Source organism: Diadema setosum, chromosome 4 (genome assembly GCF_964275005.1).
Source record: "Diadema setosum chromosome 4, eeDiaSeto1, whole genome shotgun sequence".
NCBI lineage: Eukaryota > Metazoa > Echinodermata > Echinoidea > Diadematoida > Diadematidae > Diadema > Diadema setosum.
The window spans coordinates 36186180-36212652 of NC_092688.1; the positions used below are offsets into that span (position 1 = coordinate 36186180).

A 26473-nucleotide genomic window follows, 5' to 3' on the forward strand; every position below is an offset into this window, starting at 1 on the left:
ATGCATTATGGCGGAGGCATACCAGTCGCCAAAGCGACATTTCTAGTTGAAGTGTAAAATCATTTTCATTGTATGCATATATGACTTTGAAAAAAAATTTGCTTTCCCTGTTCAGCTGTTGGTAGGTAGACCGTTAAGTGATGTCTATTGTGTCTTCTGAATAGCAATCACATTTGCCAACAAGCGTGTTTCATGTGTTTCACTTTAGTGTGGGAAGATCAGTGGAGGCTGCTGTGACCCAATTTGTTGATTATCAATAATCAATTATAAAGAATGATGTAGCAACCATGGTTACGTTTGCTCTGAAACTGTAGTACTTCTGGTGAACGTTTTCGTTTTATGTTTTGCATTTTTGCCATTACCTATAACTGAAATCATGTTAGCATAGCATTATTTCACACATTTCTTATGCATTTATGTGTGCATTTTGGAGCAAAAATTGACAGTTCTGCAGGAATATGAGAACCATGTTTTCCCTTTGAGTGATGCCAAGTGTTCTTCTTCTTTTTATTCTTTAAATAAGAGCAATTAACTGTTCCCCCCTTGCCCAACAATAAATGCCTCAAATTTGGCGAGACCCATAAAGGCACATTTTGTCATGTTACATAGGATGTGACTGTATTGCTATCTTTGTATGCCTAGAATTTTGTAAAAAATGTAAAAATTGCATGCTGCTAGCGGTTCCCTGATTTAAAGGGATGGTACAGTATTGGTGGAGATGAGAATTGGGCTTTTAACTTTTTGCGAGATACCAAGAAAACACTTATGATATAGTACAGACCATACCATTTTAAGCGGAATTCAAGATTTATTTGATGAAAATCGGGTTTGGAATGACTGAAACATCCAAAAACAAAGTAAAACAAAAACGATCATAATAAAGTGTGGGTCCCACACTTTATTAGAATCGCTCTTTTTTGGATATCTCAGCCATTTCAAAACCAATTTTCATCAAATAAACGTTGAATTCCTCATAGAATTACATGCTCTTTCATATTTCATAAGAGGTTTCTCATTATCTCACCAAAAAATGTTAGAAACCTGAAATTAGGTCTCAACCAAAACTGTACGCTCCCTTTAAGACCGCAGACATGACAATTTGTCAGACAATGTTCTAGAGTCGCTCCAGTTAGCCAGATGTGAGTGAGTGGCAGTGCTAGTAGTGCACAGTTTGTTGAGAAGAAATATCAAGAACGGGGTGTGTGAAAGAACAACCAAATCAAAACACTCAAAAGAGCTGATGTGCACAGGACGAGTTGAGGAAAACCTTCGCTTTCTATATCAATATACTTGTCTTGTTCATAATAGACCTCAGTAGCACCTCCATTCTTATTATCTAGGAACTCTGTCACCTACATATACGTCATCAAGTAAAGCTTTTGGGATCTTAAAGGTCATGCTGCTTTATAGACCACACTTCCGTGGTGTGGAAGGATTTTTATTTTTCTCTAGATGGGCATCTTCGTGTAAAGGCCTTCTTGCGCAAAAGGTCATACTATTCATGGACTTTCTTACAGGAAACGCTATGGGGGGGGGGGGGGAATTGCCAGCAATGTGAACTATTATTAAGCTACTCAATTTACCAGTTGACGGTCCTTCACACTATTAAATGCACCGAGTATAAAGGTAATAGATATTCGGTACTATAGGGAAATTCTAAGTTTTGTATGATGGAAGATAGAACAGTTGGGAAAAAAAAAATCACTGCCTCACGATCATTTGTGACCGTGCATCACAAAAACCAACAAAAAGGTTGCATGCCCTGATTTTACATGAGGACTCAAAATAGGTGAAACAGGTCAGTCTTGAGTTTTTCATATTTTCTGAAAGAGCAATTCTTCTTCTACATTAAATTCTAAAGTTTGGGATCATAAAATGAACGGGAAATTGCATTTTAGCAGCTTTGTAAGACACCATTTTTTGGAGAATAGTGTAATTTGATATGTCTTAGGGGCCCCCTTTTTATTTGTAAAAAAAGATAAAAGATTCTTAACTTTCAACTCCAATAACTTTTGAAAAGATAGTGCTACTGCTTTGAAAGTTGGTATTCGTCATGGACAGAATGTGTTAATAGAGCATGTCTCAGCTTAATCTGATTATCCCATCATTGTTCTTGCTACTGTGTTTACATCCTGTTTTTGTTTGTTGTTTTTGGTCCCATTCATTGCACAGAGCATGGCTTGTTAAGATTAAAGTGCTTGAATAGACCCTACACTTCAGAGCCTCTTTTCTCAGTACACTTTTTTTCCAGAGCATGTGCCTTCTTTCCAGTATTCAGATACATTGTAGGTTTAGGAGAGTCCATTTGAATTGAGTTAGATACATCATTTTAAAGCTTAAAATCTGCTCTTTCAGAATGTGCCATTATCTTAAAATCAATGCCTGGCGATTTTTTGTTGGTTTTGCGATGCAGGGTCACATTTGCTCTAGACTGTATTCTTCGTCAGGCACATCATGACTCTTGTTTCAGAGATCACACACACACACACACACACACACACACACACACACACAGACACACACACACACACACTAAAAAAAAAAAGTCCATAAGCAGAAGATTCAACAAATGAAATTGAAGATAAAATGAATAGAAAAGTGATAGATCCTGGGCATCGCATGCCAAAATTAAGAGAAACTTGAGAACAACTAGTTACGGTTTGGGAAAGTTTGTGGTATATTTAATATCCTAAAACTTGTGGTACTCTAAATTCATAACAGTCTCATGAATCAAGCAGCAACTTGATAATTGTACCAATGTTAAAAAAAAAAGGTTCATCCCTTTACATTTTGCTTCACTTAAAGAGAATGTATGTCTGAAAATTCCAAACATACCCTTGATGACCCCTTCCATATTTTAGTCTGTCGTTTGCAAATGGTCATAATTCTGTAGCATTTTTCCTATTTCTGTAGTGCAGCTACTTTTGTTAAAAATATCCAATACATACTTTGTGGTAATCCAACCACCCGACAATATACAGTGGACTCCCGTTATAACGAAGTCCTCGGGACCGGCAGTTTTCTTTCGTTATAACGAAATTTCGTTATAACCGAATGAATAAACAATAAAAATACATAGAGTTAATAATGTTGCGGCCCTAAATTTTATTTCGTTGTAACCGGAATTTCGTTATAACCGTGTTCGTTATAACGGGAGTGCACTGTATAATAGATGCCTCTGTTTTTTTGCTTTTTTTTTAAAGCCTTTTACCATTATCTCAGCTTTTTAAACGTTTATGTACAGTCTTTATTCAGTAGTGGAAGTCATTCTCAAGACTTTTATAATAGTAATGCTCATCTTTACCAAATTTAATGCACCTTTGCGACAAGTGTTCCTTTCATGTGCTCTAATGGTGCATTCAAACTTCATATTTAAAGCCAATTTGTTTTGGGGGGCTTTTGGTTTAGCATAAACTTAGCCTTTAATGCATGGCTAACCTTGAAATCTTTAATTCACGTTCTGCTCTTAATTCGCAAGCCTGTATGACAAGTTTCAGATTTTGTGGTTTTATTTTTGTTTAATTTTTTTTCTTAAACTGCTGCAGCTCGGAATCGACTCCGATTTTTCTGACCTGCTCCCCTTCTTCGAGTCCCGCATCACGCGACCGTTCCCCGAGATGCTGGATGCGGTCCGCTGCATTCGCGGTGAGGGTCTGAAGACGGCCGTCCTCTCCAACATCTGGCGGTACGAGGGCCAGGAGCTTGCCCCCCTGCCCATTGACCGGTCACTCTTCGATGTGGTGAGTCGTATTTGTAAGACTGCTGGCCAGTGCTTTCATTTTGCATCATTTGAGTCCCTGGGCACCGTTATTTGAAAATTGTCGACTCTGACAAGTCTTATAGCAAAGTCAGCTTGTCTTCAATCTGTATATAAAAGGAGCGATCATGCTTTGATATTGAAGAGCTTACACAATATCTGATGAGTCAGTTGACATTAAAGAGGCTGTTTGTTTGTTCGTATGTCATGTAGCTATAATTCATTTTGAGTGTTTCTTCATTCAAAATTTGTACTCAAGGCCCATTCACACCTACAGTGAAATACTGTGATATCTCATGTGGTATTTCAGAATGTGAACCTAACATGTACCGCTAAATACCTTGCAAAGTAACAAACAAAATTTTGTGGTTTTAGAGTGGGGATTTGAACTTCACATGAAATATGCATGCCAGTTTTGAGAGTGATACTTGCCATGAAATGCCACCCACCCTACCACGTGGTGTATTTCTATTTTGTGACTGGACACACTTTTTGTCTTTTCCCTGGAGGGAATATGTATGTGCACAGTGCTTGCCTTTTGAAATAAAAAACACAACATTTTTAACCATTTGCAGATGAAAAAAAAACTAACAACCTTAGTTTTCTTCAAAATAGTTGTAAAATGTGAGTTAGGGATAGAAATGATGATTTAAAGATGTGAACCAGTATGAACAATGTTAGGTATTGTCAAATATACAAAATGTGAACAATAGTTTTATCAAGATCATTTCTAGAACAAACCGTCTACAGCACTTTATGGTTTATTGAGAAAATCAGTGATAGCTCCTTGTATTTGTCGCTTTATTGCAAAATTTCATTGTTGGATATTTTGTGATGTTAAGCTGAACCATACTTATATGCATCAAATGTGATAACATGAACATTTTTTTCAGTCAGTGCTCCCAATGGTAATCAGTGGCTTTAATAGAGAGGTGGACTTCTGGGGCCAGAAATGCCATGGTGTATTTGGAATGAGAACGATACCAACTGAATTACAGCAGTATCCATTATCGCAGTATTTCACTCAATGACAACGCTTGGTGACAATGAATTACTGTGGTATTTACCGGTAATAGCATGTGCGGTAAATTCTGATGTGACTGCACCTTTTGTAGGGTAACAATGCCACCTCTCGTGGTGATCCTTTGACCCGGTACTGTAAAAGTGGAAATTTTCGCGTTGTTGAAATTTTCGTGCATTTCGCGCAACCAGAAACTAGCGCGAAAATAAAAGCATGCAAATATTTCTGCCTGCCATATGTTCCAGTAGTTGAGGTCTTGAATCTGCGGAATTAAAAACATGCGAAACTCTTCTTACCCCGCCGAGCGCGAAAAATTAGTCGCACGAAAATATCCACTTTTACAGTATGCTATGTTTGACTTCCCAGCCTGTTTATCTTACACTGATGTGAACTAATTTAGCTTCTGGACAAACGGGCGGTTGCGTTGATGGATACAACAGGACATCACACACTCATAAAAACAGTCAGACCTATCTACATGGACTGCTGGAAGGAAACAATATACACAAGTCTTTGTACACAAGGTTCCTTGTGCAGCCATTTTTAAAATATTGTTTGTAAGTTTCCTAACACATTGTAACACAATGTACGCCATACAGTACTTATACGGTATGTGCATGCACAAACATCTGCTCTCAAGTGTTTTAAGAGTTCATACAGAATTCATCCTGTACTGGTCATGCAGAGGAAGGATTTGTTTTGATACACAAAAAGCTGCAATTCTACAAGATATATTGTAAAGAATATGGGGGGGGGGGGGTTTCAAAACCCCAGAAATGTTTGATGACACACCCCTCTTCTTGACCTGTTCTTTTAAAAGTCTTGAAAACTTGCCATTATGCTTTATACATATACATTGTATATGCCAAAAGATGCAGTAAGATGTAGAGGGAGACAAACTTGTAGAGGGAGACAAATTTATAGAGGGAGACAAACTGAAGAAACTCAAACCTGATGCAGTAAGATGTTCACTTTCAAGTGAGGATCACATCCTAATTCAAAGTTTACTGTCTCCTTTTATCTGTCTGATATAAAACCACTCAATCATCTCAGAATGCAGCCCTTAGGTGACTTTGGCTTAAGTTAGTTGATGCAGAGCTTGACCAAGTTTTCAATTGAAACTCTAATTATATCCTTGCTTGCCTAACAAAAACAACACTGTTATCACCTAGGATTTCCCTTTTTTCTGCTGTATCTGTTTTTTTTTATGCCTCCGCCACGAAGTGGTGCCGGAGGCATTATGTTTTCGGGTTGTCCGTCCGTCCGTCCGTCCGTCCTTCCGTCCGTCCGTAATGAATTTTGTGGACAAGGTAACTATCAAAACCTGTTGAGGTATCCTAATGAAACTTGGCATGTATGTGTATTAGGGGGTGAAGTTGTGCCTATCAACTTTTGGGTGCACATGCTCAAGGTCAAAGGTCAAAAGGTCAAGGTCAAATACATAAAATTTCACTATTTCCACCATATCTATTGAATGCCTGAAGATATTTTCTTGAAACTTAGTGTATACATGTATTACCCAATTAAGATTCTCTGGTGAAAGTTTGCATCATGAAGTCAAAGGTCAAAGGTCAAAAGGTCAGGGTCAAATACATGAAATTTCACTATTTTCGCCATATCTATTGAATGCCTGAAGATATTTTCTTGAAACTTAGTGTATACATGTATTACCCAATTAAGATTCTCTGGTGAAAGTTTGGGTCATGAGGTCAAAGGTCAAAGGTCAAAAGGTCAAGTAAAAATATCAAAACTTCTTTTTTTATGCCTCCGCCACGAAGTGGTGCCGCAGGCATTGTGTTTTCGGGTTGTCCGTCCGTCCGTCCGTCCGTCCGTCCTTCCGTCCGTCCGTCCGTCCGTCCGTCCGTCCGTCCGTCCGTCCGTCCTTCCGTCCGTCCGTAATGAATTTTGTGGACAAGGTAACTATTAAAACCCGTTGAGGTATCCTAATGAAACTTGGCATGTATGTGTATTAGGGGGTGAAGTTGTGCCTATCAACTTTTGAGTGCACATGCTCAAGGTCAAAGGTCAAAAGGTCAAGGTCAAATACATAAAATTTCACTATTTCCACCATATTTATTGAATGCCTGAAGATATTTTCTTGAAACTTAGTGTATACATGTATTACCCAATTAAGATTCTCTGGTGAAAGTTTGGGTCATGAGGTCAAAGGTCAAAGGTCAAAAGGTCAGGGTCAAATACATAAAATTTCACTATTTCCACCATATCTATTGAATGCCTGAAGATATTTTCTTGAAACTTAGTGTATACATGTATTACCCAATTAAGATTCTCTGGTGAAAGTTTGGGTCATGAGGTCAAAGGTCAAAGGTCAAAGGTCAAACGGTCAGTAAAATATTAAAACTTTTTTTTTTCTCCATACCTTGGAAAATTGTTCAAGGTATCTTCATGGAACATAGTATATACATATACTGACTGGAAGTGATTATCTAGAGAATGTAGGGTTCATGGGGTCAAAGGTCAAGTGCAACACTTCAAAATTTTACTATTTCCCTCCTATCATGCAGTGCCAGCAGGGTTATTTTTTTTTTTACACTTGGTGTATGCATACATGTGTAACCTAGTAGAAATTCTCTGGAAAGTTTTTTTTTTCTTCTTTTTTTGCCTCAAAGGTCAAAAGGTCAAAGATCAAGTGAAAGTGCTGAACTAACTTTTTCCTCCATATCTCGGAAGTGGCTCAAGTTATCTTGAAACTTAGTACATATTATGCATGTTCTACCTGAAAGTGATTATCTTATGAATTTTAGGGTCAAGGGCCAGATGAAAATGGTAACAATTTACTATTCAATTCAGAAATTGCACTTTTTCTCCACACCTGTACCTTGAAAATTACTCAATGCCTGAATGTATGAATGGGTCAAAGTCGAGTTAAAGTCCTTAAATCCCTAGATACATGCTCTCCTATTCATCCAATTAAACCTAGGTCAAGGAAGGTGAACATTCAACACATTTGTGACAAACTTGTCATTTCAATATTTTGCCAATTTTTTGAAAATGTAATCACACATTGTCCACATGTACTATCTAGACCTATTGGGAAAATCATGCATTATGGCGGAGGCATACCAGTCGCCAAAGCGACATTTCTAGTTTCTCCATGCCTTGGAAAATTGTTCAAGTTATCTTCATGGAACATAGTATATACATGTACTGACTGGAAGTGATTATCTAGAGAATGTAGGGTTCACGGGGTCAAAGGTCAGGGATCAAAGGTCAAGTACAACACTTCAAAATTTTACTATTTCCCTCATATTTATGCAATGCCAGCAGGGTTATTATTTTTTTACACTTGGTGTATGCATGTGTAACCTAATAGAAATTCTCTGGAAAGTTTTTTTTTTTCTTCTTTTTTTGCCTCAAAGGTCAAAAGGTCAAAGATCAAGTGAAATTGCTGAACTAACTTTTTCCTCCATATCTCGAAGTGGCTCAAGTTATCTTGAAACTTAGTACATATATTATGCATGTTCTACCTGAAAGTGATTATAAATGAATTTTAGGGTCAAGGGCCAGATGAAAATGGTAACAATTTACTATTCAATTCAGAAATTGCACTTTTTCTCCACACCTGTACCTTGAAAATTACTCAATGCCTAAATGTATGAATGGGTCAAAGTCGAGTTAAAGTCCTTAAATCCCTGGATACATGCTCTCCTATTCATCCAATTAAACCTAGGTCAAGGAAGGTGAACATTCAACACATTTGTGACAAACTTGTCATTTCAATATTTTGCCAATTTTGTGAAAATGTAATCACACATTGTCCACATGTACTATCTAGACCTATTGGGAAAATCATGCATTATGGCGGAGGCATACCAGTCGCCAAAGCGACATTTCTAGTTTTCTTATAAAATCATCTTACTAGTCTTCCTAAAAAGTCATTTATGACTTGATATGTTTTATAAACAAAATTCTTTTCTTTCGTTTTATCTTTTCCTGACATGTCACCATCTTAGTTATTTGTATCATGTTCAGTATAAAATTAGAGTATTCATTTTTTTTACTCTTTTGTTTTGGTATGTGTATCATATATACTTGTGTGGTTGTGAGTGTTTGAACATCCCTTCCCAAATATTTTCTATCAACTGTTATTAGCTTTTGATATTTGGAAGATTGTGTAATTATATAATCATGTACTCTGTAATGAGTTTGCAAGCATGTGCACCATATCTTCAGTATCTAGAACAGCTGGATCAAACGATTTACACAAAAAATATTAGCTCTGATTCCAATGTGTGTACCTTTAATAGCAGTACAAGTACAACGTACAATGTATGCATGGCATAGGAACATGATAATGCACATAAATCATGTTTGTGCATGTGCTAGTACATGGTAATTAGTACAAGTATTGTGAATGCCTGCTTTATTCAAATGATCATTGAATTATCTGAATAGGAATACATTGTACTTTGTATTCCGGGCAATTGTCCATGCCTTTGCGTAAATTTTTAGCATTTTTGTTTTTTCGATGCAGAAGTGCATATTTTGCGTCCTGAAAATGAGTGAATGATACCAATTTCTCCATCCATTGCTGGACTCAACTATCGTGAATTTAACCACTTGCAAAATTGTTGCGAAGTCCAGATTCCCCCCCCCCCAAAAAAAAAAAAATAGACTTGCTAAATATATGGTGGCTACAGTACTATACAGTATGTCCCCCAAAAAAATTACAATCAGATTTTTGCATTGATAATTTCCATTATGATTAAACTGTCTGCATGCTATTTCAAGATCCAAAAAGTATGACATCTTTCCTATGTTTTCCAGAAAACCCCATTTAATTTGGTTAAGTGGTCACAGAGAAATGTGAATTGTTGTGAAGCATGTCATGGATGTGATCCTTCCATGTTTAGCACTTGGATGCTCTTGGAACTGCATATCAATGTGTGAACACAATGGACAGAACTTGGATTGAAGGGATTCCTGACATGATCTACAAAAATCCTCATATCTCTGACCACTGAAGTAAATCTGATGGGGTTCTTTGCAAGACGTGGGTAATAAGTTATACAGTAGTTTCATACCCTGAAATTGTATTTGGATTGATTCATTATTTTTAATGTGATAATTGCGGAGGGTACCCTTTTTTTTGGGGGGGGGGGGACATGCAGTATTCTATTGTGAGGTTTGGTTTAGAGTGTGAAGGTTCATTACATTGCCACATGTGAGAAGGCAAGAACCAAGGAAGGACAGGCACTGAATTTGTTCTCTGCTACAGGTTTTTACTTTGCCATTTTTTTTTTTCAACGAAAACACACACACACACACACAAGGAAATTTTCGCAGTGTGGCAATTTTTGCGCATTTCGCACAACATACACCTTGAATGAAAATAAAAGCATGCAAACAGTTTTGCTTCCTGTATGGAATACGTTCATATTCTAATTTTCCGGAAATGTAACATGCGATACTCACTTCAACCAGCCGAGTGGGAAACATTACTCATGCCAAAGTATCCACTTTTACAGAACTTCAAGACTTTTCCACTCGCATAATTTACTGCCATAAAACTGTTTAAATGACTGAGCTTTTCCCACCATTAATCACACAGCAGATTCATGATACACAATATATACCTAGTCTGACCTCTCTGTGAGGTTATTACAATTTAGTACTCTACATGATGTGCAGGATACTACAATTTAGTACTCTACATGATGTGCAGGAAACGTTTGTTATTGCAATTGTAAGTCTTGCATTTGTGAGACCTAAAAAAAAAAAAAAAAAAGATCAAGACAGATTTTCCGTATCTGAAATTACATGCAATTTCTCTTGTAATGACTGCTCCCCCCCACCAAACAGTACCAAAATGTGACTTGACTTCCACAGCGTCAAGTGTCTGAGCAAACAAGATGTCAAGTACCTGACTTTCATTGTATTCTTTTTTATGCCTCCGCCAACGAAGTGGCCGGAGGCATTATGTTTTCGGGTTGTCCGTCCGTCCGTCCGTCCGTCCCGTTTTGTTTTTGTCGATATCTCAAGAACCGTGTGGTGGTTTTGCATCAAACTTGGTATGAGGGTATATCCTTGGGGGATGATACTTTGTGTGGATTTTAGGGTCACAGGGTCGAAGGTCAAAGGTCACAGGTTATTTTGTGAAAAAAAATTGAAATTTCATGTTTTTCTCCATATCTCGCAAATGGTTCAAGGTATCTTCATGGAACTTAGTATATATGCTTGTACCGATGGGCAGTGATTATCTTGGGAAGTTGGGGGTCATGGATCAAAGGTCAGGGGGTCAAAGGTCAAGGTCAACTCCTCAAAATATAACTACTTTCCTTATATTTATGCAATGCCTGAAGGATTTTTTTTTTTTAAACTTGATGTATGCATGTATAACCCAATATATATTCTGTGGGAAGTTTCTTGCCAAAAGGTCAAAGGTCAAGTGAAAGTGCTAAATTGCACTTTTTCCTCCATATCTCAAAAGTAACTCAAGGTATTGTCATGAAACTTACATATTTATGCATGTTCTACCTAACAGTGATTCTCTTTGGAACTGTGGGGTCAAAGGTCAAAGGCCAGGTTTCGATAATACTATTTTACCATTTGATACTGAAATTATACTTTTTCTCAATACCTTGAAAATTACTCAATGCATAAACTTGTAAAAGGGTCAAAAGTCAAGTGAAAATCATCAGTTCCCCCAAATACCTGCACTCTGACGTTTTAATCATTCATCCAATTGAACCTAGTTCTAGGAAAGTGAACATTCAGCACATTTGTGGCTAACCTGTCATTTTAATATTTTGCCAATTGTGTGAAACTGTCATCACACATTGTCAAGACATTGTACTATATACCTATTAGGAGAACCATGCATTATGGCGGAGGCATACACCAGTCGCCGTAGCGACATTTTTAGTTTTTTTCTCCAGCCGTAATAAACATTTTGGCAAGCCCATTATTTTTTACTTTTTAACTGCCTATTCCAAATCCATATCATTTGCCCATCTAGAATACCGGGGTAGTTTTTAGTTAGCCCACGGCAAGTGGATATGTGGTGTTGTAGTTCTTCTGGCCTTTTGTGTATTCTTTGCATTCTCGACTACAAGTATACTGTATGTCCCCAAAAAATTACAACGGTACCCTTGGCAACGATAACTTTAAAGATAGTGAATCAATCTAAATACAATTTCAGGGTATGAAACTATAACTCATTGCCCACATCTTACAGAAAACCCCATTCAAGTTGCTTCAGTGGTCAAAGACAAATTAGGATTTTTGTAGAGCATGTCAGGCATCCCTTTCCTCCAAGTTTTGTCTGTTGTGTTTACACATTAATAGGCAGTTCCAAGGGCATCAAAGTGCTAAACTTGGAAGAATCAGACTCATGACATGCTTTACAACAATCCACATTTCTCTGTGATTGCTTAACTAAATTGAATGGGGTTTTCTGCAAAATAGAGAAGATGTTATGTTGAGACTCTGAAGTAGCATTTAGACAGTTTGATCATATTGCATACATGTATTGGGTGTTATCAATGCAAAAATCTGATTGTAATTTTTTTTTTGGGGGGGACATACTGTATAAATGTGTATCAGCAGGCTTCAGTCAAATTTTTCACACCCACCCCTTCCCAAGACACACACACACACACACACACACACACACCCTCACTTCTTGGATGTAATACCAGTACGTCAAAAATAACAGATACTGTGTGTTTGAGTGCAGTCTAAGATAAGGGTGATCTTTTCCCCATTAGAGGCTACTTCTAGCAAACCACTCTGTTATTGTTATTTTTTTATTATTTTTTTTGATGTGTGCTTTCCATTTTCTGTCGGCTGCCATGGCAACTACCTCTTAGAAGTTTGATGATTCTGCGTTCTGCATTTTCCGCATCGCCACACTTAAAACTCTGTAGGCAAAGTACCAGGTACATAGTGTACCTGAGATTTACTGACATCTCCCCCTCCCCCCCCCCCCCAACATACTTCTTTGAGAACAAGTGAGTAAAATATCACAAGTTAGATTTTATTGTGTGCACTTTTCTTTAGTGATGATTTGATGGACAGTTGTACCGAGGGAGGTATAAATGGACATAATTCCTGCTCCGTGTATGATGATTTCTACCTGAGGCAGAAAATAAAAAGATATTTTCTCACTTTTTACAGTCAACCTTACCCATTTAAGTTGAATCTATTTGGACTGAAGAAATAGCTTCGACTCAGAGAAAATCAGACTTACATGTGTCCGAGGTTTGAAAATCATTAGAATATATAGAGAGAGGAGGACTTGAAAAGACCTTCGACTGTTTTAGGCCATTGGTCGACTTATGCGAGTCAATATTATGCCGGTCAGATTAAAGTCAATATATGCCTTTTTTTTTTTTGGGCAATTCCACGCCAAAGTGGACATGACATCTAAAATTTCAAATTCATATTTCCCACGCAATTTTGGTATCAAATGAAAGCTTAAAGTTTGAATTTTATGAATTTGAGTAAAAATATTTAGTTTTATAACATATTCGGGGTCAATTTTTCAATTGTTTAACTAACCTTATTAATTTTCAAAAAGGCATAAATTATAATACAAATGTAGCATGGCCTGTATTCAATATTTGAGAAATAAATGTTATGAATTGTTATATTTAGAACTTAGTAATTATGAAAGAAACAGTTTATTTAATATTTTTACGGTTTCCACGATTTGTTACGCTTCAGTGACTTCCTAAAGGTGACCTTGTATTTTGTCCTTCCGTTACCATAAAAAGAGGTCTTTTTAATATTTTATCAAAAATAGTAATATAAAAACTATAAAATTTTCAGTGCAAAGCAAGTTTAGGTAGGCCTATAACTTGGCACCCATCCATCCATGAAACCCCTCCTCTTTGATTTATTATAAATAAATAAAAAATGTCCTTCCGTTACCGAAGCTGGTAACGGAAGGACAAAGTTGTGGTAACGGAAGGATTTAGAGTCTGTTTTTAGCTATTTAATGTCCCTAAGATGAGAACACAAATGTGTCAGAACCTACTGTAAGTACCCTTGACTAAATTCAAATGACAAATGAAGCCACACCTCTTTCCTAAATGCGGGTCGACCCAAAATTGGCTCAATTTTGTAATTTTGTGTACAAACCCTATGGGAAATAGTGCTCTTTCATAAAACTCATAAATATCTGATAATTTTTTTCTTTTGATCACTTTGATTATTTGACTTTTGCCTAACTATGGTTAAAAAGTGGTCTGTGACAATTTCCTTTGAAAAAAAAAACAAAAGGAAAAAACAAAGAAATACAAAAGAAATTCAAGAAACAATACCAAGTAAAAGAATTGAGATTGATTTTACAATTTTTATCACTAGTTACATTTGTTAAATACCTCAAAATGAAGATCCACACCAAAAAATGTCTGTAAATTGCTTCACAAATTAGTGTTCTATGGGCTAAAATATAATTTATTGAATAAATTTGCATAATCAATTCATTAGGAATTAGCAGTATTTTGAACAATCTAACTATGGTCTCGTGTAGATTACTCTCCAGGGTGATGTGTGCAGATTTTAATCAGTTCAGTTCAGTTCGGTTTATATTTTATTTTCGCACGGAACCGGCTTCAGTCAATGGCTGTTCTTCAGCTGGTCCGTCATGATTATGCAAACAGTGTACGAGATGGGGGGGGGGGGGGGGGCTAGGGATAAGCCCCCAAGACCCCCACCACCCCCTGCCGTAAAATGGGTCCATAAGATTTGGCTATTTGGGGGATTAAGCCAAAGAAAGAAAAAATATCACATTGGACTACAAGGATTAACGTTAAAGTTGGAAATAACATCCTTCACTGTATGCACACAAAGCTCTTTGTCCTTCCGTTACCATACATTAATGAAAACACTGTGTTGTAATTAAAAAACCAGTTGACATGTTTCAAAGTTGAATACATAAAAGTAAAGCTAAAACTATTTGGATCAAACTGTACCTGCCACATATGAAAAAATTATTAACCTTAGAGAGGTTTAATAAAAACTAACCATAACCCATCTTCCCCATACACTTTGCACAGACAATCTGCATGTCCTTCCGTTACCATCCTTCCGTTACCAAACACACATGGACATTATGTTGTCTAATTAAAAAATAAGTAAACATATTAGAAAGTCAGATATATTCCATTATAGCTAAAACTATGGCAATTAAACTGTATACCAATAAATTAAGATAGTTCCATAAACTTCACAGAGTTTTGATGAAAACTAATTTGCCTGAAAACCCATGTCCATTTTGATGTCCTTCCGTTACCGACCTCATTAATATGCATATTTCATTACTCTTTAGCAGGTATGACAAAAATATTGGTGGAAATCATAGTCTTTGGCTCTGGTATTACATCTATAAAGTATAAAATGCTGTATCCATCAAACTTTTCTTAGAGTACTTTTTTAAACTGTGAAAATTCTGTCTGAATGTCCTTCCGTTACCGTGGAATTGCCCTTTTGCTTACCCAGAAAATTATAGTGCACAGACTGACACCTGAACAGTTATGTTGTGTGTAACATTCACCAACAAGCTAAAGTTGAACATTCACTAATATCTGCCAGTATCAGCATCTGAATTATGTTTTTCTGCATTTCCTTTATACCATTTTGTTTGTCCAAGATTATTCATTATTTTTTCTAACAAAGTCAGCTTTTACAGTGATGTGGCATAGATAGTGCTGTAAAAAAAATTCCCATGGTAGTGTTTCTAAAACACTTCATGATCGTCATTCATATGGCATTGAAGCTCAGTCTTTAAGTACTGTTCTCATTGTAAATATTTTCGAAATTTCGTGACCTGGGTCACATCCTTTTGATTCACAATTCACACTAAAAAAATTTCGAAAAAAGGGTCGCGATTATTTTGAAGGTGACATGCATAGTACATGAATAATGGTATGCTGACTACATCACAATGCTAATTTGATATACCATGGTAACCCACAGCTGCTAAAAAAAGCAAGAAGCACCACATGTGGTGCATTGTGGGATTTAAGATTCTTACATTTTTTGCTGCACTGTCCTCACTGTTACAGTACAACTTTGCCTCTATTAGCAAAAAATTGCACATAGTATTGCAATTTTTCTGTTCAAACTGTAAAACTTACAAAATTTGGGTCGCAATCCATATTGTAACCAGAAATAATGCATCATTTTTAACGCAAAGAGAATGGTACTTTTATGCCTTCTTTCAGGCACATTTACAGAGGAATGTAATTGAGTGCAGGATGATTGATCTCCCATAAAAAGAGAATGTTTGTAAATGATTTGATAGTTTAGATTTAAAAAGTTATCTGTCAAATAGATTGTATTGTCACCATTACATGGAGTTTAGAGTGATGGTACAGTTCTGGCTGAAATGGGGTTTCAGGTTTCCAACGTTTTTGATGATTTTTTTTTTTTTTTTGGAGAATGAGAAACCTCTTGTGAAATATGAAAGAGCATATAATTCTGAGAAGAATTCAAAGTTTATTTGATGAAAATTGGTTTTGAACTGGCTGAGATATCCAAACCAAAGTGATCCTAATAAAAGTTGGGACCCACCTTTTATAAGGGTCGCTTTGTTTTGCTTTGTTTTGGATATCTCAGCTTTTTCAGCACCGATTTTCATCAAATAAACTTTGAATTCCTCCTGGAATTGTATGCCTCTTAACATTTCATAAAGTGGTTTCTAAGTATCTCGCAAAAAAAAAGTTAAAAGCTGAATCCTCACCTCAACCAATACTACACCATCCCTTTAAAAAAGATCATCTTTGGTCTATGAATAAGAAAAGAAAAATATGCTCCTTGGCTAAGTTACAGTCTCTAGTTTTCTCAGCCAAGTTTAAAGAAGACTGCCAGTTGATCTTCAAAAAGCTTATAATGTATAATAGATCATCTCAGTGGGCTTGTTTGAAGTCTCCCTTCACTTCAAAATCAGCACACACACACACACACACACACACACACACACACACACACACACACACACACAAAGCATAGTGATCCTGCTATAAATGTTTCATTTTCTTCTCCAGAGGTTGTTGTTGTTGTTTTTTGCTGATTAAAAAAACCATACCAAACAAACAAACACACAGACAAAGAAAGCCAAAAGCTGTTGTAGTACATATCGTCGCTGGGGTGACAAGACCTTGTATCTCAAATTTTGGTGAAAATGACTTTTTTGCATTAGTGGTCAAATAATCGGTTAAGTGATGTCCTGTCCAAATCCCAGCTGTCTTACCCCAAAAATGAAGCCACCACGGCATGTCAAAGGAACGGCTATCCCATTCAGTATAGTGCTTTGGCCGCCATGTTTTTTGGCTCTACTGAACATTTGACATTTTTGAGATATGAGGTCTTGTCGCCCCAGCGACGATATGCCTCTAAACTTCAATTGTAGCAGATTCTGGTAAATATTTTACTAGTGTTGTTTGAAGAACCACCTGTGGTGGAAGATTTTGTTGGGGGTTTAAAAAGCCATGTCGGCATATTAAGCACTCTGGTCGTACTTCAGATACAAGAGGGTGATTGACGAGGGGCTTAGTTTCTGTCCCTTGAGGCAGAAACAAGGACTGCAGCAGATAACTCTCACTAATCCTCATGCAAGTACAGACTCATCTTCCTTTTTTTTTACACTTTTAATAAATATGTCATGCAAATCCCTCTTCTCTGGTAAAGGAAATGTAAGCAGAACAAAAAGAAAAAAAGAAAATAAACTGCAAGTAGCTTGCCATTTTTTCTCCCCTTCTTAAACTTTCAATTATCCATATTATGCTTTATTTCCCAAAGCTTGCCAAGCTAATTTTTATTCATTCATATGTGTTTGATTCTACTTTTGATGAATCCCCGGTCTCTCTTCAAGCAATGTATAGAAAACTCATTGCTGTGAAATTATGAGAAGCAAATCTCACATCCATGTGTGACAGTGTAGAGTGCAATTACACAATTGTGTCAAAGTAGATATATTGTAGTTTATAGCATTTTTGTCATTTCCATCCACTGTCAGTTAGCAACAGGACTTCCATGCTCATTGTAAACCTTGACCTCCACTATTCGTAAAGCAGCTTATTTCCAGCCCTGTTCATACACTATGCTCGAAGAGATAGTATAGTTTTGGTTGAGATGGGACTTCAGGCTTACAACTTTTTTGTGAAATAGTGAGAAACCTGAGGTGTGAATTTTCTTCAATTTGTCTCCCTCTTCACGTGAAATAATTTGTATGATTGCAACTGCTGATCTGTAATTTAACAAACATGTCGGAAAAAGGGAATCAGTGGGACTTGAACCTGTCATCTACTGCTTTCCGGGTGGTGACACTACTACCAGGCTGTCCCTGGTTGCTGGCAGTGACAAGATGAACTTAAAACAAATACTTGTGTTAAACTGTCATTAAACACATTGTCAAGACGTACTATAGACCTGTTAGGAGAATCATGCATTATGGCAGAGGCATACCAGTCGTCATAGCAACATTTCTTTTTTGTGTGTGTGCCTTGAAGAGTCAAAAGTATGTAGTATGTGTGTGTGTGTGCTGCAGTGCCCCCCCCCCCCCATGTTCCACATCCCCTGCCTCATCCTACCTGTTTGACTAATGATGATGATGGTAATGAGGACAAGAGTGATGTTGATCTTGCTCACAATACACGCATCTGCTGCTGGTTTGCAGCCTCAATAACATAACATAAAGGAAAATATTCCGACCCTTTAACCCCGACATGAGAAGAAAAATTCAACAAACCCCAAAGAATTGTATGTATTTTTTTTCTATGTATCTTCTGTTTCTTTTGGCATATTACATATTCTGTCCCATCGTGAACAGGTGTATCCGTCACTTCAGAGTAAATTTCTATAACTTGTAGGTAAAAGCTTTTCATCTCTAAAACCTCTGAGAAAGCAGTTTTAAGATGGCATACCAGGCTCTGAGCCATGCTTAACTCGAGATTATACCCATGGGGCTGACAGCTTAGTTATCTGGACCTTTGCTTTATAGATTTCTATTCCCGGGGAGGATCAGTTTTAGACTGTGATGATGGCGGGATGAATTTGTGAGTGTGGTGACCTGGCGAATTAAGAATGAGATGACAAGGGTAGGGTAATACCTTTTCAAAGCATCCCAAATGATTGATGAACACTGGCACACTTTGCTATACTCTCAAAGAGTTGTCTGTATGAGTGCAAATCCCCGACATGATCATGCACATCAATTGACAATGACATGAGAAAATCTTTGTTCTCAACTTCAGTGCAGTTTTCTTTAAACCTCTTTACCAGAACAGAAGAAAGATTTTGTTTTTGTTTTTAATATTTTTCCCCAGAAAAGAGGATGCGTTTTACAAGATTTATGTACATGTGTAGGTGTTGTTTTCTTCGATACAAACTGTAACCTTTTCAACCAAAGTTCAAAAATATCATTCGATATTCAAGAGTACTGTAAAGGGGATATTTTTTGCACAATTTGCGTAATTTAAAAAAAAAATCAGTTTGAAAATAAGAGCATACATTATTTTTTTGCTTGTTTATATGTAACACTATTAATTTTATGGTTTTATTCTGCAGAATTTTAAACATGCAGATTTCATCATACTCAACTAAGTGCAAAAAAAAAAAAATTACTTGCGCAAAGATTTCCACCTTTTACAGTACTTTAGTAGTGCAAAGAAATGGCGAGGGTACCTGTAGGTGCATCAAACACCAATGAAGAATTATCATGTTTCTTTCTGAGTTCTTATCTAGCTGCTTTGAATGGTTGGAGCATCATGGTAAAGTTACCGAAGATTGAGGAAGAGAAGTTTGCTATATGCTGAAGATTAAGTGGGCAGCTCATGGGGACTTATCATGTGCAGGCTGCACCCTAATAATTGCTTAAGTTGCTTGTTGTTATGGAAACTCATCGACTGGTTGCCAATTTGGGAGCCTCATTGAACCCCAGCAGTGGCTATTGCATACTAATCAGGGATGTCTCATCAAACTTGTCTTGTGTCTCGAAGGAGCGTGAGGCGGGGGAGGCACACAAAACGACCAAATCCCCTTTGCTTCCGAGAGATTTGAATATATGCAGCGGCCATCATCATGTTCAACGTGGCGTGTTGGCAATTAGTAGAATAATGATGGCACTTTTTTCAAACAGTATACCAGGCCTTGCTTTCACACGTACTTAGAGTGCTGAGTATGACACATGATTTTAATGATGTACCACTAGAATCATGTTTTGAATTAAGCATTCTTGCCGTGTGAATGCAAACTGGAATTGCGGACGGTGATTTGAAATTGTAACTCTAATCATGTTTCAAATGATGGTCCAGAGATGTTTTTCCAATCATGTTTCACCAGAATTACGGAGCTAAACAGTAGTGTGAACGGATCGACCTCCAGTTGTGTTTTTTGGGGTGGAGCTTACGGTGACCTTTCAACCACTTCTGCAGAAAGACTTTGTAGAAAGACAATCACATTTCGCCAGAATAACGGAGCCAAACACTAGTGTGAACAGATTGACCTCCAGTTGTCTTTTTTTGGGGTGGAGCTTACGGTGACCTTTCAACCACTTCTGCAGAAAGACTTCGCTTTTCAAATGCTCGCACAGCAGTCAAAATGCGCGCTACTTACGGCTCAAGAGCGATTGATGGGAACTCGGTTAGGAGCCACACCTTCCTTCCTTGCTCTGAAAGTCTAAACCGCAGAATCTGCAAAGCCTTCCTCGATCGTGTGAATGAACGATGATTCGAATTGTGGTTGCAACCGCATTTCAGTAATTCAGCATTACAATTACTTTTCTTGGTAGGTGTGAAAACAACCCTAGCAATTCAGCTTCAGTGGAAAAGGAAGTAAGACGAGTGTTTGGACCGTAAGGAATCTTTACAGATTTTCTCTTGAACCAGAAGTGATTGAGCTAAGTTAATACAATGAGTCAGTACATTGATGTCTGTTGTTTCAAGTTTGTTCATGGGAAAATTAGGGGGATGTCCAAATGCGGGCCTAAATTTTCATCTTCTTGCTGAAAACAACATAATGGATTTTCACCAAACTTGGCAAGTAGCATTCCCATGGGGATAAGATTTCAAAGTGTTTGAATGGGCACCATGCTTTCCTTGGGGGCCCCAGGGGGTCCAAACCTCCTAAATTAATGAACAATGTAGCAAGTTGTTTGTATGCTGAATCCTCAAAAGTGTGACAACAAGTACAGCAAACACACCAAGACCTGGCTGTAGTGCAAGGGAAAAGGCTGTGTTTGTCGCATAAACATCCTGATATTATGTACCATGGTAGTGTTTGAACACGTCGTGTGTATCCCAGAGGGTTGATCATTCATTGCACCCATTAAGGAAAGTTCTGGAAAATGCCATCATGTCACAGAACATAGTAGTCAGATAAAAATGGAAGGATCACTTGATGAGCCATGCTGCTGTTACTTTTTAGTTTTTTTCCTGCTTCAAAAAGATCAGTATGGGTTGCTTGTATCCAAGAGTAGGTTGAAAGATTAAGGTTTGCTAATAGACCGAGTGGCTATGCATACTTGGAATGAATCTTCTTTGCAAGAGTGGCATTTACCCGTTGAGGACAAGTCCCAAGTATACTCAGGCAGGTGTCTATGGGAAATGCGTGTCGTAGCAAAATCAAACCGTCCTTAATTTTTTTCTTTTGAAAAAAATCCCCAGTAGAAACCTTCTGTTATCAACTTTTTTTTAATGAAGATTTTAAGTTAGCACTACCCTTAATGAAGCCTATAGCGGCAGAATTTTGAAGCAGTATGCAGGGTTTGTGGTTGCAGCAGAATGGGTGAACCATTAAAAAAAAACCTGTCTGAAATGAAAAGGAAACCAGTATTGGTTATATCTGTTAAATTTATTTCCAGTTACACGTAAGTAGTGCATTTAGTTTTGAAAAGCCCCACAGTATGAGGATGTAAAGAATACTCTGTGTTATGGGTATTCATTCACTTCTGTCATACAAGTTTGTATGTCCCAATGCCAGGGTAATGATAATAGCACGGCCCTCTGGTACAGTACACTGTGTGTGTTGTAAGCTGTGACTGTATTTTTGTACTCTTCTTTGAATAGTTTTATATGTTGAGAGAATGATGATTTTCTTCATGGAGTCTCTTCCACATACTGCGTGGCATATTACTGCATTGATTGCTTGTAGCATTGTGTTATATACAGTTTGTAATCTTATGAGCATACACATGATGGAGCATACAATGTATTCTTGTATTCAATGTAGTTTTGATGTCGAGTATGTTAAATTGCTATCGTTTCCTCAGATCATTGAGTCATGCTGTGTGGGGTACGCCAAGCCCGACCCAGAAATCTACCACCTGTGCCTGGAGCAGCTGGGCATGGCAGCTGATGAGGTGGTCTTCTTGGATGACTTGAAGGACAACATCAAAGGCGCCAAAGCGGCTGGTATCAAGGCGATAGAGGTGAGGGGGAATAGTTAACCCGTTGAGGACGAGTCCCGAGTATACTGGGGCAGGTGTCTGTGGGAAATGCGTGTTGGAGCAAAATCGGCGCGTCCTAAATGGGTTAATTTAGTCTCTCTTTGTGTGTGTGTGGATGTCATAGATTGTGAGCTGTTTGCAAGACCTTAGTAACCCCCTGGGGATGCCTTTACGTTTTTGTTGTGTGAAGTACTTTCTAGATGTTTTGTTCTGTCTGCTGCCTCATCAGTGCTTTTTCTGAGGTGTTAAGCTACCAATATATTATATTTTGTTAGAAAATATCTAATTTACGCTTTGTTCAGGTAAGTATGCACAAAAGGGTATGCTTATTGTAAATATTGCATTGTCATTTTGCCACTTGAATATAGGGCTCAGCACTTCCTTTTTTTTCTGTGTTTGGGCCACTAAAATCCTAAAATTTGACATTTTGGTGGCCTGAAAAAGAAATGCAGTGGCCCAAAATAAAAGCAAATATAAAAACTTGTACCACCCCACTGATGTCGACCCATGGGATACCCTTTAGTGTGTAGTACATGCATAGGGCCATTGACTTTGTTCAAGAGAAGAATAAGTATAGAATGGATCCTGGCAAGTGGGGTTAAAATGTGAGAAAACAGTCAAAGTCTGAATAATGTGAATGGATGGTGATGCCCCAATACATGATTTTCAATCTCCTGTAGGTGGACGACACGGAACAAGGCATCAGAGATCTTCAGCAGCACCTCCAGTTCCCCATCCAGGGTTTCCAGCCGGGGACCACGTCCGTCCGCAAAGGCCTGGAGCTGGACGAGGCCGGCCTGAAGGCTTACCTGGCCACGCTGGGCGTGGCGTCCAGCGACGGCGCCCTCACCGTCCGCAAGTTCAAGCACGGCCAGTCCAACCCGACCTACTTCCTGCGGTGCGGCGGGCGGGAGCTGGTCCTGCGGAAGAAGCCGCCGGGTAAGCTGCTCCCGATGGCCCACATGGTGGAGAGGGAGTACGAGGTGATGAAGGCACTGGGTGGGGCCGGGGTACCGGTCCCTCCTCTCCTGGGGCTGTGCGAGGATGACAGGTAAGCATAGGGCTGAGGACTTGGGTGGATAGATATGATCAGAGGTTCTGTGGTATAGTGTGATTGCAGGTGACAAAAGATAATAAAGCACTTTTGGTCTCATATACCCAGGGGAGTCTTCCATTATCACCACCCCAATTTTACATGATGTCCTTATTCAGATTAGAATAAAACTCAAATGTAGATCACATTTGAATTAGGGAATGAACCAACATTAGTAGAACACATCAGGGAAGTTGAAGGAAAATCGGACAGTCCGTTCAAAAGTTATGAATTTATAAAGTTTTCGTGCAACCATCACTGGATCAGAAAACTACAACACTTTGTGATGTCACATATGAACTATGATATGGAGAAAACATAAAGAAAATTTAACATTTCTGATATTTGTACTTTTCTAGCATAGTGAAAAAGCACTTGACTTACCTCATTCAGAAAGCAGGAGGAATGATTTTATGTTAACTGTCAGTAACAAGTAAAGTAAATCAGTACCTTTCATTAAAAAGAATGAAAGTTTGTACAATTTCCTTTTAATTTTCTTTCAGTCTTTGTTCATATGTGACATCAGAAACTGTAGGAGTCACAGACGTGTTCCGCTAATATCAATCCACATAATACATATGATGCAATCTTGTTGCCAGTGTGCTGGGAACGCCATTCTACGTGATGGAGTACGTGGGCGGGAGAGTGTTCGAGGACCCCACCCTGCCCGGGATGAGCGTTGCTGAGAGACGAGACATCTACCGTGCCATGGTTGACGTGCTCTGCAAGATCCACTCGGTGAACATGAAGGAGGTGGGACTGGAGAACTATGGAAAACACGGTGAGTGCGTTGTCAGGAATATGCTGACTTCACTATCCTTCTTTCCTCTTAATCACCATCACTCTATCCTTCATCGTTATCATCATTCGACATCCATTTTTCTCTCTACATGGTCTTGGTCTTTTTATTACCTTCATGGTCTTTAGTCTAGGCTGCCCAGTCTTTGATGTCCATGTGGATGAGACCAGGGCACTGTTGCATAAAAAGATGCAATCAAACGTAAGTCAGACAATCAAATACAAGTCAGGTATCAGCCAATCAAAATTGAGTAGTCAGAGACTTACATGTATGTTCGATGCTCTGACTCATGTATGGTTGATCTAAACTTTTATGTGACAGGACCCAGATGATTTAATGTCCCCGGGAGGTGTCTCTTCCCAGACCTCGAGGGGTCCACCTCTTGGTCTTGAACCAGAAACGAGGTCTGTAGCCCTACTACTGTAGTCGGTGGCCTTCAGCTCTCCCCCCAACATGCCCATACACGTATATCACCCAGAGACTCCAACTCTCCTGCATGTGGTGGGAAATATCCCTCTTTGAGGCCAGTTTCTCAAAATCTCTCACTTTCCTGCTCGAGTTTGAATTTCTCCCACTCTAAGCTGTATGTCTTCCGCTTCAGATGTATTTTCTTCTAAAGAGATTCTGCATTTTCCCGCCAACATTACTTTACCACATACAGTTATTGTTCAAAAATACGGCTAAGATAGCACCACAGAGCATCTACAACCCTAGAGCTTGCAGCACCCTTCAGCAAGCCCTGGACTCCAGCCGCGAGGGGACATTGCCCTTCATGCTTATGATGTGTGCTACGTTCACACAATATTGTGCTGGCCCATGTTCGTACAATCAGAGTCTCCCTTTTGCCAGAGAGTTCAGGCGGGAGAATCTTCCATTTAATAAAAGATGCTTTGGGTTGGAGCGTGTGTGCCACCTCAGTCTTAGGACAAGGACCCAAAAGTCTCAGTACTTTGAAAATCTTAAATGCCATCTTTTCTGGATCAGGACGTGGTATAGCCAGGTGTTCAATGTGGTTAGGTTACTTCTGTGAGTGTGGTTTTTCATGACAATGGACCAAAGACTCGGAAGCAGTGGGAGTGATCGGTGGCGCGATTCTTTTGCTGTCTGCTGGGGTACATTCAAAAACCACATACAGCACAGGTTAGCGAATATGTGCATCAAGGCATCCATTCATTGGTAATGGTAGACTGCAGTCAAGATTCCTTGGCTGTGTGTGTGCTAATGCACTGAGATCAGTGATAAAAGCTATTATACACAGTTTGTTACAGGGATTCTCAGATATATCTGAGCTGGGCCAGCCTTGCCCACTCCATGGTATCCCCATGCTTTTTAAGCCCCCAAGAGAGATATAACAAACTGGGGAGCACCGGGTCCCAAGGACATTTGTTGTAAATCCTTCTAAATCCTAGAGTCTTGTGTGTTCATCATTCAATTCCTAAAGCATATTTTTGTTTTTGTTTTTTGTTTTTGTCTAAACCTGCCTATTCAGTGAGTCTTTTTTATTTAATAAAATGGACTCCAGTTGTAACAAAGTCCTCAGGGCTGGCAGTTTTCTTTCGTTATATCAAGATTTTGTTATAACAAATAAATAGTAAAAAACATAAATCGGATGGTGTTGCCGCCCGAATTTTTATTTTGTTGTAACCAGAATTTTGTGATAATCATGCTCGTTATAGCGGGATTGCTCTGTTGTCCTTTTATTCCCAGAGCCTGAAAACTCCTTTAAATTGTCGAGTCTTTTGCTAGAGCTTCTCTTTTGTCTCTGCTTTGGATTTCACTAGTCACCTCTCTCTCTCTCTCTCTCTCTCTGCTGTTCTGTACTGGTAATTTATTGCTGAAAACATTTAGAGATAAAAAGAATATGTTCATTTTATCTGATGTTGGAAAAAAAAAGAAAACAAACAAGATTGTACTTGTTATAGTCTATTGTTACATTGAAAGGAGAAACACATAAGACAAGACACAATAACAAATTAACTGTGCACAGTCATTTTCTGGATATTTTAGCAAGTTGAATTAATTCATCATAGAGCTTACAGCTGAAAGATTCATTGCAACTGATTGACAAATTGCCCTGCATCGACGTAAATAAGCACTGAATTGATCAGTGTTTTAGTAGTAGCCATGATAAAAAATCATGGGCGTACATACTCGAACGGGATTCGAACCCACGACCTCCTGATCACCGGACAGGCGTCATCTCCACTAGACCACCGAGCTTTCGCTGGCCAGCAAGTGTTGGTTCTAACCCTTTAAATAGCATGCAGCGGGTACTGCGTAATTATTCAAATTCATGAAATCCCTACCTTCGAGAAGTCGTCAGTTGCAATGAAAGCATCTCGACGGAAAGATTTCGTGAATTTGAATAAAAGATCCATGTTTGGAAAAAA

General features: G+C 38.3%; 1 protein-coding gene across 1 annotated transcript in view; it reads left to right on the forward strand.

Moving 5' to 3' along the window:
• The window catches only part of LOC140227827 (acyl-CoA dehydrogenase family member 10-like), a 73073-nt gene that overhangs the window by 21145 nt on the left and 25455 nt on the right, over positions 1-26473 (forward strand). Inside the window, exons 3-6 of the mRNA XM_072308220.1 lie at positions 3546-3740; positions 22015-22173; positions 22872-23242; positions 23884-24065. Of these exons, the coding sequence (XP_072164321.1) occupies positions 3546-3740; positions 22015-22173; positions 22872-23242; positions 23884-24065 (907 nt within the window). The remainder of the gene's footprint in view (positions 1-3545; positions 3741-22014; positions 22174-22871; positions 23243-23883; positions 24066-26473) is intronic.